The 17,125-nt window shown below is 45.6% G+C and overlaps 1 protein-coding gene across 1 annotated transcript in view; it reads right to left on the bottom strand.

The window, feature by feature from the left end:
- Positions 1-17,125, bottom strand: part of Bbs2 (Bardet-Biedl syndrome 2) — a 30,741-nt gene that overhangs the window by 13,149 nt on the left and 467 nt on the right. Inside the window, exons 2-9 of the mRNA XM_038312463.1 lie at positions 12,854-13,081; positions 10,553-10,671; positions 9,883-9,952; positions 8,252-8,329; positions 4,651-4,755; positions 4,477-4,563; positions 504-639; positions 280-419 (exon numbers count right to left, since the gene is read on the bottom strand). Of these exons, the coding sequence (XP_038168391.1) occupies positions 280-419; positions 504-639; positions 4,477-4,563; positions 4,651-4,755; positions 8,252-8,329; positions 9,883-9,952; positions 10,553-10,671; positions 12,854-13,081 (963 nt within the window). The remainder of the gene's footprint in view (positions 1-279; positions 420-503; positions 640-4,476; positions 4,564-4,650; positions 4,756-8,251; positions 8,330-9,882; positions 9,953-10,552; positions 10,672-12,853; positions 13,082-17,125) is intronic.

Raw genomic sequence — 17,125 nt, 5'->3', positions numbered from 1 at the left:
GAATTCAGGAGCCTCTTCTCAGCCTCTGAGAACTAGTGTGTGCCACCATGCCCAGATGTCAGAACTCTTCATTCTAGCAGTGACCAAAAGGCCGAGGCAATCTGCACGTCCGCAGGTAGGCAGGAGGACCCAGCACTCACCCTGGCGCTCTCCTACACGTGCGTACTAACTACCCTGGCCGGTCCCAGCACTTAAGACTCTGTGCCCACATCAGCGGAGCCCCACCTCAGCGGAGCCCCACCTCAGCGGAGCCCCAACACAGTGGAGCCGGAGCCCCACCTTCGTGTTCTCCTCATAGTTGCGGAGCTCCAACAACAGGTTCTGCTTCTTCTGACTCAGCTCTCGGATCAGGTCCTGCTCCACACTCGTGTCCAGGAGGTTCCCCTTCATCTCAGCTGTGCCTGGCAGGTAGCCTCGGACTTAACAGAGGACAAGACCCTAAGCATGGCCACTTCCACTTTTGAAATTTTGACTTTTCAGGGATTTTTCCTAGCCCTATTTACTTTCCCCATCCACCGAGCAGCAGATTAATTGTACATGGCCATCCATCCGGTAATCTCCCTCTACCACACCAGCAATTGCAGAAGAAAAGTTGTCTTTAAATATGACCTCCCCAGTCCGGTCACTTCGAGCATCAACCTGAAAATTAAACAAGAACATAAATATCATTTATGCTACAGTTTAAACACAACAGCAACAAAAAACTAGGCTTACAAATTACTCAGTCCAGCCAGGTACGGTGACACACACCTGTAATCCTGTCACTTGAGAGCATGGGGTAGGGTCATCCTCAGCTACACATTATGTCTGAGGCCAGTCTGGACTACGTAAGGCCCTGTCATACACACACACACACACACACACACACACACACACACTTAGTTTGTTTTCAAGAGTATACCATGAAACCTGTGGCTACAGCTATTGGGGCCAAAGGGACCAAAGCATCCTCAAAATAGATAAACTTAAGTCTTTTTCAACAGAAGTTGCCCTTCCCACAACGTCCCTTGTGAAGAACCAGGTCTGCTGGGAGGTGCTCCATAAAGCGCATACAGCACAGGACAGGGCACGGGATCCAAGGCCCATTTGCCTAGGCCAAGATTCCACCCTGCCACCTGCCACTTATGAGCTCTTAGGAAAGCTTCTGAACTGTCTGCTCATGGCTCCACATGGAGACCAATAACCAGACAAGAGTGAGAACAAGGTCCGCACCTCAGAGCGGAGTCCTGAGAGTGTCACCACAGTAAGGGCTCCAACACACGCACAGAGGGACACCCTAACATCAGCCCTGGAAGCTGGCGTGTACTCCAGCAAGCAAGAAGCTGAGGCAGGAAGCATGCCTTGCATTCAAGACCACCTAAGGCTACAGAGTTTAGGGCAAGCCTGGGCTATATAATAAGACTCCATCTCAAAACAAAAGAAGGTTTATGCATAAATCACATCTCTATGGAAAATGGCTCAGTGGGAGGCACTAATGACCTAGTACTAAGACCTGAGTTTGAGCCCAGGCCTCACATGGTGGAAGGAGTGAACTAACTCGTTCAAGCTGTCCTCTGATCTCCACACATGTACCATGGCACACTTGCCCTCCTTAAATAAATATACGCGATTTCTTTTAAAGTGTACCATTATGATTTGTACATTTATAAAATATATTTACACCTAACATTTAAAGAATACTGAAGCATCCCAATTTTCTACCTTATAGCAACCTTCTCTTTGAGACAGTCTCACTGTGGCCCTGACTGTTCTGGAACTCTCTATCTAGATCAGGGGTTGGCCTTGAACTCACAGAGCTCTTCCTGCCTCTGCCTTCCAAGTACTGGGATCCAAAGTCTGTGCCACCAGGCACAGCACAACTGCACAACCTTTTCTAATAACATTATCCTCTCCTCATAAAAACTACGTGGATTTCTTAGGTCTACCCCCATAAACAGACAGCTGATCAGCAAAGACATCTCAAGAACAGTCATGAAGGACATGCACTTGAAAGGACTGGTCCAGGCAATGACACAGGTGTTAACCGAAGGCCAGGCAGCCAACGCTAGTCACTGTGTTTGTCTTTTCAGAACTACCCTTCTGGGCAAAGCTTTACAACTGAAATGCAAGGTTCTCCTAGCCCTTCTCTGGAATACGCCCCACTCAAGAACTCCACTGTGTTATTTATGACAATATCATGCCTGGGCTTTGCCAGAGCTCTCAGACATTAACCCCACCCTGTAACTCAGGCTCAGTGAACCTGCTTCTTCCCTGTCAAGCAGCTCCACACTGCACTTCTACAATGTTTGGCAAACAAGACTGCTCCACTGCTAACTAAGGAGTGCTGTGGGAACTCCTTCAGCCAACAGCCTTTAAGATACTGGCCCACTTTGGGCGTGGTCTCATGTACTATAAATGCAGACAAAAAGCGTGCCAGGCCTCTGGGCTGCTGCATTCGGTTCCAGTTCCGAGAGCAGGATCACTACCCTTTCTGTGAGTTTATCCCCAAATAAATAAACCTTTGTTATACTCCACTCCGGGCTATTGTGGAACTCTTGAACGCCAACAGAAGAGGATGTGTGTTTACTTCTGTGAACGCTCTTCGCTTCTGCTCATCCAACATGAAAGGAGTAGGCAGCCCCCCAACTCAATAACAGCCTTTGACAACATTAACAGGATTGCAGCATTTATTCAGTACCTTACAGGGACACTCCCACTCCTTTTCTTTGTTATTTCTGTTAAGTACAGATAACCGTATAACTCACTTCTCTACACTCTCCAACAGAGTTGATACTAAGAAATCCTTAGTTTGAAAGCCTTTACTAGAAAACTGTAGGTCCAGTCATCTGAAGGTATCTTTTATCCTTGGCTTAGTGAGTCTCATTCTGTAGCCCAGGCTGGCCTTGAATTTAACATCTTCTTTTGTCTACCTCTTAAGTGTAGGAATTATAAACATATACCTGCTGTGGGACAATGGTCTTTTATCCTTTCACTTGTATTATTTTTAATAAAATGCTGATTGGCCAGTAGACAGGCAGGAAGTAGAGGCATGGCAATGAGAATTCTAGATAGAGAAAGTTTGAGTCTGCAGTCGTGACCCAGAGACAGAGGAAGTCAGACACAGAGCAAGCAAGATGTGACTGCTTTGCCAAAAAAGGTACCAAGCCACGTGGCTAACACAGACAGGAATTATGGGCTAATATAAGTTATAAGAGTTAATAAGAAGCCTGAGCTATAGGCCAATCTGTGTGATTTCTTTGGAACTTAACGACTGCGGGAACCAAGCAGGACAGAAAAAGTCAGACAACATATACCACTGTGTCTGGCTCTTGATAGTAACTCCAAATTCTTGAATCAACCATTAATTTCTGTTCCCCAAGAACCTGGTTTAAAGTTTGCTTAATGTTTGCTTCTCCCCAAAATTGATGCATTGTAACCTTATCCACAAGATGGTCTAGTACCACTGGAAGGTATCCTTGTGTGTGGGATTAGTGCTCATATAAAATGTCCTAAAAACCATGTGTGGTGGTGCACACCTAGGATCCTAGCAGTTGAGAGGAGGGTTTGAAGGCAGCAGGCATGGGCTGCACAGTTTCCCAAGCCAGCTGAGGCACAATTAACAGGACCATATCTCAACACCCCCTACCCTGGGAGATCCTGCAGCTCCTTCTGCTGGGTGAGGTTACAGTGAGAAGACAGCCACCTATAAAGAAGCAGCCTCTTCGCAGACACCAAACCCACTGCACCTGAACTTAAGAGTACCCAGCCCTGGAACAATGGGAACCCAGGTGATGTGGTTTACTACCACAGCCTAAAGGAACACATGTACTCAGTGGACGGACTTCAGCTGTCTTAGGAAGTCATGCTGACATGTTCTTCCCTTACAAGCACCAAGGACAAGGAAGAACCGGTTTTTAGTGACATCAAAGGAGGGCAGAGGGGCTGGTCAAAGGAAAAGAAGAGCTCAGAGAAAAAAGCAGGAATTAGCTGATGGCCTAGGCAGCCCAACACTGACAGAGGAGTTAGTACAAATGGTATCCATGGAGATCTGCAAGCTAACAAGACCACCTTGACTTTCCAAAGAACTAAGAAATTCTGATTTGCAGTTGAAAAAGTAAAGAAAGCAAAAGGGTTTAACTTTGAAGTTACAGCTGGGAAATCAATATCCTAACATGGTTCTTCCTGTTAATTCTACATTTCTAGTCAGCTTTAAAAGAGGTATGCAAGGGGCTCATCATTGGATCGTTAACTTTTCTTTACTGGCCCACACCTCCAATCAGTCTGATGGACGGGTTCTCAGGCCTTCAAAGAAAAGATCTAAAAAGAGTTTCTCTGGAGATTTCTCTCCCAAGGATGGGTTACAGTACTGAAAGAACACATGCGCCTCACAGCAGGAAGAACAGTGTGGACAGACGGACTCAGGTTCTATCCACGTCATGCAGCCAATCCCATAAGCACATGTTAGAGTTACACGTACATTTCCTAACAGACACTCACCTTTCCATTAGACCATCCAGTGATCAGCTCACACACGCCATCAGAGTTGATGTCAAAAGCGTGAATGCTCATGGCATGGTTTTTGGACTGAAAGAGAATTCCCGTAATTAGTAAAGGAGTCTCTCAGTGCCGGAAGTCTGCAATCTCTGAGCAGGTGCACCTGACCGTACTAACTTTAATTCTCCAGTATCGGGCTGTTTTGTCGTAAACCCCAACTGTGCCATTGGAAAGGGCGTAACCAAACCGACTGCCATACATGGGACACAGAGAGGTGACGATCTGCAACAGAACACAGGAGACGGCTGTTCAGTAAGCTCATCTTAACCTCACGTGTAACCTTATAAAAGCACACGCCTATGTGGAGGAACTTGGTTCTCCAGGAGGGACATGGACGCTGCCATCTTGAGAACTCCCACAAGACCCTCATACCACGGGGTCTTCACGTGGGGGTTCACTCGTGGAAGCAGGGGTGCGGCTCACAAGACTCACAAGAGGCACAGGGCCTCTCCTCTCCCCTTCAAGCTTATGGAGCTAACAATTGAGGGGTGGAAGGGAGATTTTTTTTCCTTCAGTGACGTTTGCAGCCTCAGTTAAACTCATTGGTTCACCGAGCCGGATAAGTGGAATGGTTTCTTTGTTCTGTCACTGTCCTCTCCGTCTTGGGTGAACAGAGACAGACTCCCCAGGAAAGTCTCTCCTCCGTCTTGGGTGAACAGAGACAGACTCGCCAGGAAAGTCTCTCCTCCGTCTTGGGTGAACAGAGACAGACTCCCCAGGAAAGTCTCTCCTCCGTCTTGGGTGAACAGAGACAGACTCCCCAGGAAAGTCTCTCCTCCGTCTTGGGTGAAAACCCCAGCCCAGCAACACTGGAACCCATTACAGAGGAAAGGAGTTCTCTTCTCTACCTCTGTGTTGTCTACTCCACAGCTGGACAATCAAATTCAAACCAACTCACAAAGTTAGATCAAGCTATGGGGGAAATTTCAGAACAGTATTTTTAAAAATAATACACATGTAGTATTAGGCATGAGCTAAGCACACAACAGATGCTACTATACACATCAATATAAAAGGTTTTGCTGACTGACTGCCTTAACTTTTACTATGGTTTGTTTCAAGAACTGTAATTGGCCAGGCAGTGGTGGCACACACCTTTAAACTCAGCACTCGGGAGGCACAGGGAGGTGGATCTCTGTGAGTCTGACGCCACCCTGGCCTACACAGCAAGTTCCAGGACAGCCAGGGCTAAGAAACCCTGTCTTGGGAAAACAAAATCAAAACAAAAAGAGAATTGTAATCTACAACCAATGTTTATACTTTTTTCTATAATATAATTTATTGTATGCTTGAAGTAAAAGAATCTACAATCTTTTCCAAACTAAAAGCTCAAACATACACACTTATATGGTGCATAGCCACAAACAGAAATGCATACATCGCACAGAAATGTTTACAGGACTTTCTAAGGACTGAGCACACTTTAATGGCTAGAATGTGATGCTGAACAGGGTTAATGATTTCTGGCCCTACAGATATATTTCTAATTCTGGCCCCAATACAAAAGATATTAAAAGAGATAAGTTGTACAAAGCAGGGAATGGCTTTGTAATTTCCTTCGCACCTTTTTTCCCCAACATCTAACCGAATACAAAGCACTGTGTAGGATCCAGGGTTACTAAGCCCAAAGCACACTCCTCCAGTACTTGGTACTGTGTGCCATCAAACCGGGGTAGACACCAACAGCAAACCAAAGGATGGGAGAATGGTGCTGCAAATGAACAATTCTACAGTCTATGTTTTCACAAAGTTAGCTCCAGACATCTTGTGAAAGCTAGCTACTTTATGTCAGCTTGACACAGCTAGAGTCATCTGATAGGAGGAACCTCAATTGAGAAAATGCCTCCATAAGATGGGGCTGTTGGCAAGCCTGTAGGGCATTTTCTCAATTGTTGATTAAAGAGGAGGGCCCAGCCCATTGTGGGTGGTCCATCCCTGGGCTGGTGGTCCTGGGTTCTATAAGAAAGCAGGCTGAGCAAGCCTTGAGAAGAGGGCCAGGATGCAGCCCTCCTCATCAGCTCCCGCCTCCAGGTTCCTGCCCTGCTTGAGCTCTTGCCACGGCTTCTCTCCATGAACTGTGACTCAGAGGATGACCAGATGAACCCTGTCCTCCCCAGGCTGCTTTGGTCATGGTGCTTCACCACAGCAACAGTGACCCTGACTAAGACAGCAGGTCCTTAGTGAAGGTGTCCCTTCTTCCTCTGTGGACCAGAGAAGGAACCTGAACCTTGGCTCTAACCCATGTTCCACTCTCCTTTTCTAGGACTTAGGGGAAAGCTACTCCAAAGAGCTCTGCCATCCCATCTAATAATGACAAACCCAGAAATCCAACACTCCCAGATGATGACCACCAAACAGGAAAAGAGTCACCACAAATTAGTATGAGAGACATGACATTAACAACCCAGCCCTGGATGCTCAAGTTGGCTTTTGGGGGGAGGGCCACAAATCCCTCAATGAATCTAATAAGCTGCTGGAGAGATGGTCTTGTGATTAAGGGCATTGGCCTCTCTTACAAAGGACCCAAGTTCGATTCCCAGCACCCACTTAGTGGCTCACAACCATCTGTAACTCCAGTTCCAGGATGTCTAACACCTTACACATAGTGCAGAGACTTACATATACGCAAAATGTCCACATTCATAAAATAATTGTTTTAAATATTCAGAAAAATCAGTCATGGTGGTTCACCTCTGTAATCTCAATACTTGGAAGGCTAAGTCAGGAGAATTGCCATGAATTCAAAGTCAGCCTGGGCAGCACAGTGAGTTCTGGGCCAGCCTTGGTTATTACAGAATGAGATCCTGTCTCAGAAGACAAAACAACAAAAATCCAGTGGCAGCAAGGATCCACCATCAGGAAAATTCACGTAAGCACGTGACCCGTCCCTCTAGAGACATACGTCTTTACACTACTGCTTTTTGCACTTACTTCTCACCTCTGCTTCTCTGTCCACAAGTGTAATTTTACATTATAATAAGTCTGAGCCAGGCATGGTGGTGCATACCTGTAATCCCAACATTCAAGAGGTGGAAACAGTCAGGCTTACATGAGACTCTGTCTCAATAAACAAACAAAAACTGCGGGGCAAGCCAGGCGGTGGTGGCACACGCCTTTAATCCCAGCACTCGGGAGGCAGAGGCAGGCGGATCTCTGTGAGTTCGAGGCCAGCCTGGTCTACAAGAGCTAGTTCCAGGACAGGCTCCAAAGCCACAGAGAAACCCTGTCTCAAAAAATCAAAAAAACAAAAAAACAAAACAAAAAAAAAACCAAAACTGTGGGGCATGGGAACAAACGGACACGGGGAAGTCTGAGGCCAGTAGAGTCTACATAATAAATTCCAGGCCAGCCAGAACTACATAGTCAGAACCTGTCTCAAATTTATTATTATTATTATTATTATTATTATTATTATTATTATTATGAAGAAGGAGGAGGAGGAGAAGGAGGAAGAAGAAGAGGAAGAAGAAGAGGAGGAGGAGGAAGAAGAGGAGGAGGAGGAAGAGGAGGAGGAGGAGGAAGAGGAGGAGGAGGAGGAGGAGGAGGAATGAATATAAGAGAAAACTCAAGTTTTCTTCTGAACACTCTGGGCTGTGAGACCTCTGCGGTGTCTGAGCGCATCGCTGCCCCACCTAGTCCAAGGTCACCATTTTGCACTGAGATGATGCTCAGCACTCTCTCTAGTAGCTGAGGTCACCATTCTGGTAGCAGTTCCTACCTCTGTTTCCGTCATTTCTGCCACAATCTCATCTTCTTTAAAAATTCGGATGTCAAAATCTTCAGATCCAACAAGGAGCTGAAAAAGGAAAGGGAGGGACATAGGATCAAAGTCTATGAAGCACAGTAGTGTTTCATAGATTTAAAAAAGCCCTTGCTTTGCAGTCATTGCTGCCCTCCAGTTCCAGCCCTCTAGAAACCCAGTGCTGGGAGGTGGGGGCTGTAACTGATTGGTCAGGAGAGGAAAAGTGGCTCCACACTGCTAATCCCACAGTGCAGGGCAAGCCTGCCAGGACAAGCGCCTTCCCCGAGTCAGCAGCGCCCCCTGCTGCCGAGGGAAGCCGTGCTCAGGCTGTGTTCCTGCGAGAACACGTGTGCTCCTGCTACTGTCCCAGAACTGCCTTGACCTCCGAGGATGTACCCCTTGGTAAACGCATGGCTGTCCCACGTGTCCAGGAGCACCCACCCATGCCACACAGGTGATAGGGGACTTATTTCTAGAAGTAGAACGCTGCCACTTTACTGACGTCTGTGGAAGCACGTGCCGTATTAAAATAGCATCAGGAAAACCAGGCCTGAGAGCTTATTGAACCTATCAGACTGAGGGAAGGGTGCAGCTCCTTCACCTGGACCCCATTAACCCTGCTATGGTGCATAGTGATCTGTCATGATCCTGACTATCTGAGGGGCTTCAGCTTAGCCAAGTCCCTGATTTGGATGCGGTCTTCTCAATCTGCCATCTGCCTGTTCACGGCCCAGCCCTGGTCATGACCTTCACTTCTGCAGCTGCACTCTGACTCCAAAGCCGGACTCAGGGGCAGACAGACAAGCAGGCAGCACAGCGGTAGCAGCTGCTGCAGAAGTTCCTGCACTGGCCTATTCAAATCCGTTAGCGCCCCTGCCTCTCGGGCCTTTAGGCCCCTGTAGCCACACTGTAACCTACATATTCACATTCACAGAGAGAGTGATAGTTTCTCTGTGCAGTCCGATATGTGACCTAAAAGCAACACTAGCACTTACAACTGGAGTAAACAAGTCTGTTCAACTCGGCCAGGGTTAGCAGGGAAAGCAGGGCCACCTGAAAACTCCTGCCAACAAAACCCTCAGCATCCTGTGTATTTACTGCTACTTAACGATTCCTGGTATTGTGGAAAGACACAAACCTATTTTTGTCTATATTTCAGACATAGCACACTCACAGCAAAGCCCTGTCTCAAACACCAGAGCCTAGTGTCCACAGAAAGTGGGCTGATTAGGGCCCAGGAGACACCACACATAAAACTCCTCAAGGATCTGAGCTCTAGGGGTATTCCTTATATAATATAGATTTATCAGAATGTCAAAATAAATCATTTTGTCAGCCAAACGTGAAAGAGACTTAAGGTTCCAAAGCATCGGAAGCAGTTTATAAGATTGTGAATATAACGGAGGTCTCATGCACCTTTGCCTTCCCTCCTCCAATGTCTCAGAGACACAGACAGCGAGAGGAGGAAGAGGAGGAATCAGAGATGAATGAGGAGGGCAAAGAGGGGGAAGAGCTAGGGAGAGAGACCAGTTAGCTCATGAAAAAACAGCCATGAGCAGCTAACGTTGCTGTCATAAGAAACGTATTCAGCTGCTTGGCCTCACAACCTCTGTCTTCCCATCACCATCAAAGTCACACAAAGCCAGGGAGTGAACATTGTCTCCAGTCACCTGAAAATAAAGCAAGTAGTCATTAATAAATCATCCATTTCATTTCACCCAAAATATCAGCTTCATGAAGGGAAGGCTTACATAAGCTACCAGTGAGTTCTCAATGTTACCCATACAAATAATACGCATATTACCCTGTTTTTATATTGTCTTTTGTGTATATATATATATATATATATATATATATATACATGTGTGCATATTCTATATCCCTGTGTGGGTATGGGGACACATATAATGTGCATGTATGCCTAGGGATGTCACAACAACCTCAGGCGTCTCCCTCAGGAACTCTATCCCACTTCCTTAGAGACAGGGTCTCTCACTGGCCTGTGGTTCCCAACTGGATTAGACTGGATGGTCAGTAAACCCCAGGAATCTGGATCCACCTCCCTCAGTGCTGAGATACAGGTTCTGAAGACTGACCTCAGGTCTTCTTGCTCGAGGGGTACTCTAACAATGGAGCCATCCTCCAGCCCCTATTAGTCCATTTGTTTTCTTTGAAAACTATTATTCAGTGTGATCAGTGTAGTTTAAAAAAATCTAGAGGAAATTAAAAGTGAAAAATGATTAGGAGTACCCAAACGCTGAGTTCTTGTACCGTCAGAAGAGATCATTTCCCTCATGATCAAAACCCTGAAGAGCACAATTGCCACCGATGATTGCAAGAGGCGGGGCGATGTCTCCCAGCGTCCCCAGCACAATGGCATTTGCCCCGTTTGCTACCTAAGGACGGGAAAGACAGGACACAGTGATGTGCAGGCACACGGAGGGTGATGTTATCAGGTTTCCTCTAGATGCCTCAACTGACTCTGCCCTCCGTCTCCTCAGAGGGCAGCGAGGGTTCTCCTGGGCCCACACTGTGACCTGGGCAGGACTAGCCAGGATCCCAGCACAGCTGAGCCCAGTTCCCACACTACACTGCCTACAACACATGGTTCTGGTAATCCAGGCTCCCCAGGACTTCTGGGGGGCTAATCATCTCCCATATGGCCAAGGCATGCACCTTTAAATGCCCAAGTTCTGAAATAAATTTACCCCCTTTAGATAGAAATCTTTTTGAATCATCACACCTAGCATTATATAATCGTTAAGCATGAAACATTTAAATATGTGTGAGCATGTGTGTAAATATATCATAAATTACATATATATAATTATACACAAATATTAAAAATTGGTTATATCCAAAAAAGGAAATAGGCAGGAACGAGAAAGCCTAGTAGATTAAATGTAAAAGGAAAACTGAATGGGCCACTAACTGAGAAATAAAGGGAAGCAGTGGGAGGGCAGACGGGGAGCTGAGTGGGAAGGAGAACGACTGTGAACATACAGGATGAAACCCAATACACCGTGTGCTAACCTAAAAAGATTAAAAAAATGTGTGTGGAATATTATTTTAACTATGTAAAGATGTGTTACATTTGTTTATGCTGTATTTGTTTAATTATGTAAAGATGTGTTGTATTTGCTTCACCTTGCCTGCCCAAGGCACCTGACTGATCTAATAAAAAGCAGAACAGCTAATAGTCAGGCAGTCCTGCTCAAAAAAAAAAAAATTTAAAAAAAAGGAAGAATGAATAAAGTGGATCCAAGCATAGCTGGTCTATGTCTACAATCCTAACACTTAGGATTGTAACACTGAAGAAGGAGGGTCACAAGTTCAAGGGCAGCCTGGGCAACAGTGAGACCTAATCCCAACACACATATACACAAATCTGGATAAATTCGAATGCTGTTTGCTTATAGGTGCATTTTTTTTTTTTTTTTTTTGGTTTTTCGAGACAGGGTTTCTCTGTGGCTTTGGAGCCTGTCCTGGAACTAGCTCTTGTAGACCAGGCTGGTCTCGAACTCACAGAGATCCGCCTGCCTCTGCCTCTTGAGTGCTGGGATTAAAGGCGTGTGCCACCACCTATAGGTGCATTTTTAAAAAATATTTCTTTACTATCTTTCCTATAATAAAGAGAGAGTTTGGATGGTACAGGTGCAGCAGCTTATAGATAGCAGGGTGCGGGGGTGCGGGAAGAACCCCCAACAAGCTGTGGCGCTTACGGCAAGACCACCAGAGACCTGTTTGCTGGATTCCCAACATCCTGACAGATGATGTCACATACACTCTTGACTGTCAACAAACGTCTAACAACCATAACTCAACAAGTAGAGTACATGTGTGCCAAGCAGAAGTGAAGCCGAGTTCCCCACTGTAACCACAAAGACACTGCAACAAACGTCTTCAAAGTGACAAGGGCTGGCAACAGCCACTCAGCGACAGAATGAAGGAGCAGAGCAAACTCTATTTTGAGAAAGAACTCCATTTAGACAGTGCCTATAACCGGGGGTTGGGGGTGAATGCAGCCCAGCAATGTTATAAACACTTCAAGAAACTGTGGCCTGGCCTGGTCAAAGTGACCCACCAGGATGTCCAACTAGCATCTGCTTGCTTTTAAAGGTCCTTATAGGTATCTGATTAACTGATGCTTTTACATTCTTGTTCGCTGACAGTCACTGTTTTGAAATCCCCTCTACCCTTTCTACTCCAACCAACTAATTCAAAAGCTGTATACTTTTACCCAATCCCAAAATGCCCAGGGTTGTGCCACCCTGCTTACCCTGAAGGCTCAGGCTGCTCTCTCCCACCCACTGTGTCAGAGTGTCGGATTATGGTCTGAGTTAGCTAAATTGTAATCAATAAACTGCAGTGTGTTTGCACTGGATACCAGCTCTGTGGTGGTCTTGTTTAGGGATCCCGTGATACAGGCATAACAGAACACTTAGCTGATATGCACACCCAAGGCCCTAAGTTCAGTGCCCAACACCACAATCAACAAAAAGCTTCATGTCTGACAAAAAAAATCCTATGGGCATTAATGGGTAATGGGGACTTGATGGTTAAAGGGGGTATACTTGCCTCTCTGTAGAACAAATCTGAATTATTGTAGATATCATAAGCCAAAAGATTGGTCTGTGTTCCCACTAAAAGAGTATCATAGCCAAGCTCAGGGTTCAAGACCCCTGCAGTCAGGCAGCTGACTGTCTGGTTAATGTTGAGGAGTGAAATATCAGACTCCAGGGGGCTCTGGAAGACTCTGGATGCACTGAAATGCTGGCTCCGTGTGTGAGGATTATGAATAAAAACCTGAAAAACAAAAAAAGTCACATTCCCTTAAGACATCCAAAAATGCCAAATTCACATCATATGTTTTTAAAAATTGGTTAGTAGATTCCAACAATAACAAGAAGGAACCTTAATCTATAGAACTTATGATAATCATGCAAGGCCAGGCCTAGTGGTGCACACCTTTAATTCCAGCACTCAGGAGGCAGAGGCAGGTGAACCTCTGTGAGTTTGCGGCCAGCCTGGTCTACAGAGTGAGTTCCAGGACAGCAAGGTCTGACAGAAAGGGCTCCTAGAGAGACCCTGTCTCAGAAACAAAGAAAAGGGACTTATACACAGCTCTGTGGGTAGCCAACTTCCAGTCTGTGAATTATGGAAGTCCAGGGGTTCTCAGCCCCGCCATGAAAGTGAGGGGCAGGCTCCAGCTGTTGCTCCTGAGGGCTGCACACGAGCTCTCCACCAGCAGGGTGCAGAGGGTGCAGACACATCCGTCATCCATCGCTGGTGTTGAGCACAGGAGGCTGATACCAGCTTCAGTGATGATGTCATTCACCACCTGACCACAGGAACCAGCAAGCACTTCCCGCAGCATCTTCCACACCAGCCCCCCACAATAGATTCCCTTCTTAGCCCTTCAAATAGTCCGTGAGTTTAATGTGCTTTATGAGTTTAAAATTCGTCATATAAATCAAATTCTTGGAGATTGTTCCATAATCTCCACTATTAAGACCAAGAATTAAAATAAAATTAGTCCCGGGGCTGGGCGGAGAGATGGCTCAATGGTTAGAGCACTGACTGTTCTTGATTTTAGTTTTGGGGGTGTGTGTGTGCTTTGCTTTTAAAAATAATTTAAAAACGACAATTTGTGTATTTCATTCTCTCCTCCTACCATGTGAGTCCCAGGGATTCAAACCTTTACTGCCGAGCCACTTCACCAGTGAACCAATTTCCTGGTTTTTGGTCTCATCTGTTCAGATGAAGCCACCAGTATGACTGGTCCAGTAGGGCTTCCACAGTCATTTCTGCTCACTGTTGTAAGTGCTGATTTGATAATGTTACCTGTTTGCTCTCTTGGTCAGTCTACTCCAGTCACTTCTGCTGGCTGCTGTGCTCTCCTGATTTGACGATGCTTTGCTATCTACCTGCTGCTCCTACCTGTCTGCTGTCTACTAATTTTCCCTCTAGTTTGCTTGCTACGTGCTTTAATTCACTCCTTTCAATCTGAACACACACTATCATAGGTCATTCTCTGCATAATACAGAACAAAAGACAAAACAGACAACAACAAAAACGTGCTAACAAGGCTCCTGGCTACCTCCTGGCCTTGGCCTTTCCACTCCAGCCTATCTCCTCGTGTTGTGGTTCACACCAACACCTTTGCAAGGACTGATGCTTCTGCCTGCAAGGCAATCAGCCCACATGGCTACAAGCTTGTTTTGTTTCCTTCAAACCTCTGAACAGAGGCCATGTGATCTCCCTCTCTCAATCAGCAAGCTCTTACTATTCTTTTCTGTATGTATAAAATTTAAATGCATCAATGTGTCCATAGCATATACAGTTCATATCATATTACATATTCTAACATGATATACCATGCACACATCACATACACACTGTCTGGTACTCTCAGATGTTAGCTCCAGAGGTGAAACGTCATTTCTCACAGCATCTGCAGAGTTAAGAGAAGAACCCAGGCCAGGATAAAACCTCAAATTAGGGTCTAGGGCAGTGGTTCCCAACCTTCCTCATACTGCGACCCTCTAACACAGCTCCTCATGTTGTGGTGACCCCCAACCATTGCTACTCCTTAACTATAACTATAATGTAAATATCTGATATGTGACCCACAAAAGGGTTGTGACCCACAGGCTAAAATGGCTGGGCTAAGGTAACGCCAATGGGATGTCCTTATTATTGCTGTGCTCCTATCCATGGATATGCATGTGTGAATGTGAATCTGTTCTGAATTTCTGTCAGTACCTGGGACGGGGCAGCACTAGATATTGAACCAGGGTTGTTGAATATGTTAGACAAGCATTCTACCACTGAGTTACACCATTGGCCTTTTTTTTTTCTCAAAGCAGGGGTTTCTCTGTGTAGTTTTGGTGCCTGTCTTGGAACTAGCTCTTGTAGACCAGGCTTGCTTCGAACACACAATTTGCCTCTGCCTCCCAAGTGCTGGGATTAAAGGCATGCGCCATCAGCACCTGGCATCATTAGCCAATTTTACCTTCTTGCATTATTTTCTTACGTGCGTTCTCAGGCTCCATGACTCACAAGTGGAGATCATATAATTCACAAGAGTGAGTTCTCTTTCCACTACGTGCCCCTAGACTAGAACCCAGGTCATCAGACTTAGCAGTAGGTACTTTTATCCAATCTCCCACCCTCTCCCCTTCTCTAAATTTTAATTTTGAGACGAGGTCTCCATGCGTAGCCCAGGTATAGTGGCTGGTTTTGCGTGTCAACTTGACACAAGCTAGAGGCATCAGAGAAGAAGGAGTCTCCGCTGAGAAAATGCCTCCATGAGATCCAGCTGTAAGGCATTTTCTCATTTAGTGATCAGTGGGGGAGGGCCCAGTCCGTGGTGGGTGGTGCCATCCCTGGGCTGTTGGGTCCTGGGTTCTAAAGTAAGGTGGACTGAACAAGCCGTGGGAAGCAAGTCAGTAAGCAGCTCCCCTCCATAACCTCTACATCAGCTCCTGCCTCTGAGATGCTACCCTGTTTGAGTTCCTGCCTGACTTCCTTCAGTGATTAAACAGCAATGTGGAAGTGTAAGCCAAATAAACCCTTTGCTCCCAGCTTGTTTTTTGGTCATGGTGTTTGCCGCAGCAATAGAAACCCCAGCTAAGACACCAGGCTAGCTTTGGATTTATGGGCCCAACCTTCTGAGTAGCTGGAATAACAACTTTGTACCACTATATCAGGTTTGTTAGTGCCTCTTAACTACAGCATCACCTATCAGGCCCAATGCTCAGCACTTTACTTCATTATATCAGTTAATGAAATCATAGCTCACTTAAATGAATCATCACACTCCAGCTACGTATCCCAAGGCATGACATATAACGTAGCATGCAACACACATGGAAGTGCCTTGAAAACTCATTCCACGCTAGGTCCGACAAAATACTTTCAATCTCACTTCCACAATCTATTTCCTTTTCTCAAACTGGGTCTCGCTCTGTAGCCCAAGCTGATCTCAAACTGGTGACAATCCTCCTGCCTCAGTCTCTCGTACTGGGATTACAGGTGTAAGCTACCACATACAGCTTCCTTTCCAGAACTTTCTGCTGGAGCAATCCCAGACACTAACTTGAACTTCCCTGAACTATTTCTAATCAGTAAAGTTGGAATAACAAAAAGAAAAAAACAGCAACGAGCATTTAGTGACTACTTCCCATACATCGTATTGTTACTGTTATTTGTCCAATGCTGAAGGTTATGAAACTAGAGGTCAGTAAAGTAAGAATCCACTACGCCTGTACTACATTAGTATTTTCGCTGTGTAGCAATGATACTGAGAGAATTAGTGCATAAGGCTTTGTATCTGTTAGAAGTCACATTTTTGGAGGTCTCTATAGTCTTTGTATTTTGTACATACCTCCATCAATACACAGGGCCTTGATCTGCCTTGTCATTTAACAAACATATTTGCATTTGACACTTCTTGCATGCTAGATTTTGTGGATTCAGCGATGGCCAATACTTTTAGAAAGCAGATAGAAGTACCGAACATTTGTTAAATGATCTTTTATCGCTGTGTCTCTGATACCTATCCTAGTATGTGGCTCATAGTAACTATTTAGTGAATACTTAAGTTATGGAGGAAAATCTGAATGTATGTAACCAAGGACTAAAAGTACAATCTGAATTTAACATTGGGATGTGTGTAGTCTTTTTTTCCTTTCTCTCTCTCCCTCTCTGTAAAGAGGCAAATATGGAAGTCTCCATGCACCAAGCAGACACTCTGGGCAGGAATTTGGAGTCAACAATCGCTAGCCAAGCTCTCCTCCTCCTCGAGCCTTCTCTACCCTGAGCTCCTGATCTGTTCTCAATATTGT

This window comes from Arvicola amphibius, chromosome 15 (genome assembly GCF_903992535.2).
Source record: "Arvicola amphibius chromosome 15, mArvAmp1.2, whole genome shotgun sequence".
NCBI lineage: Eukaryota > Metazoa > Chordata > Mammalia > Rodentia > Cricetidae > Arvicola > Arvicola amphibius.
Note: the sequence above shows the minus strand (reverse complement) of the source record. Positions and strands in the feature narration are given on the sequence as shown.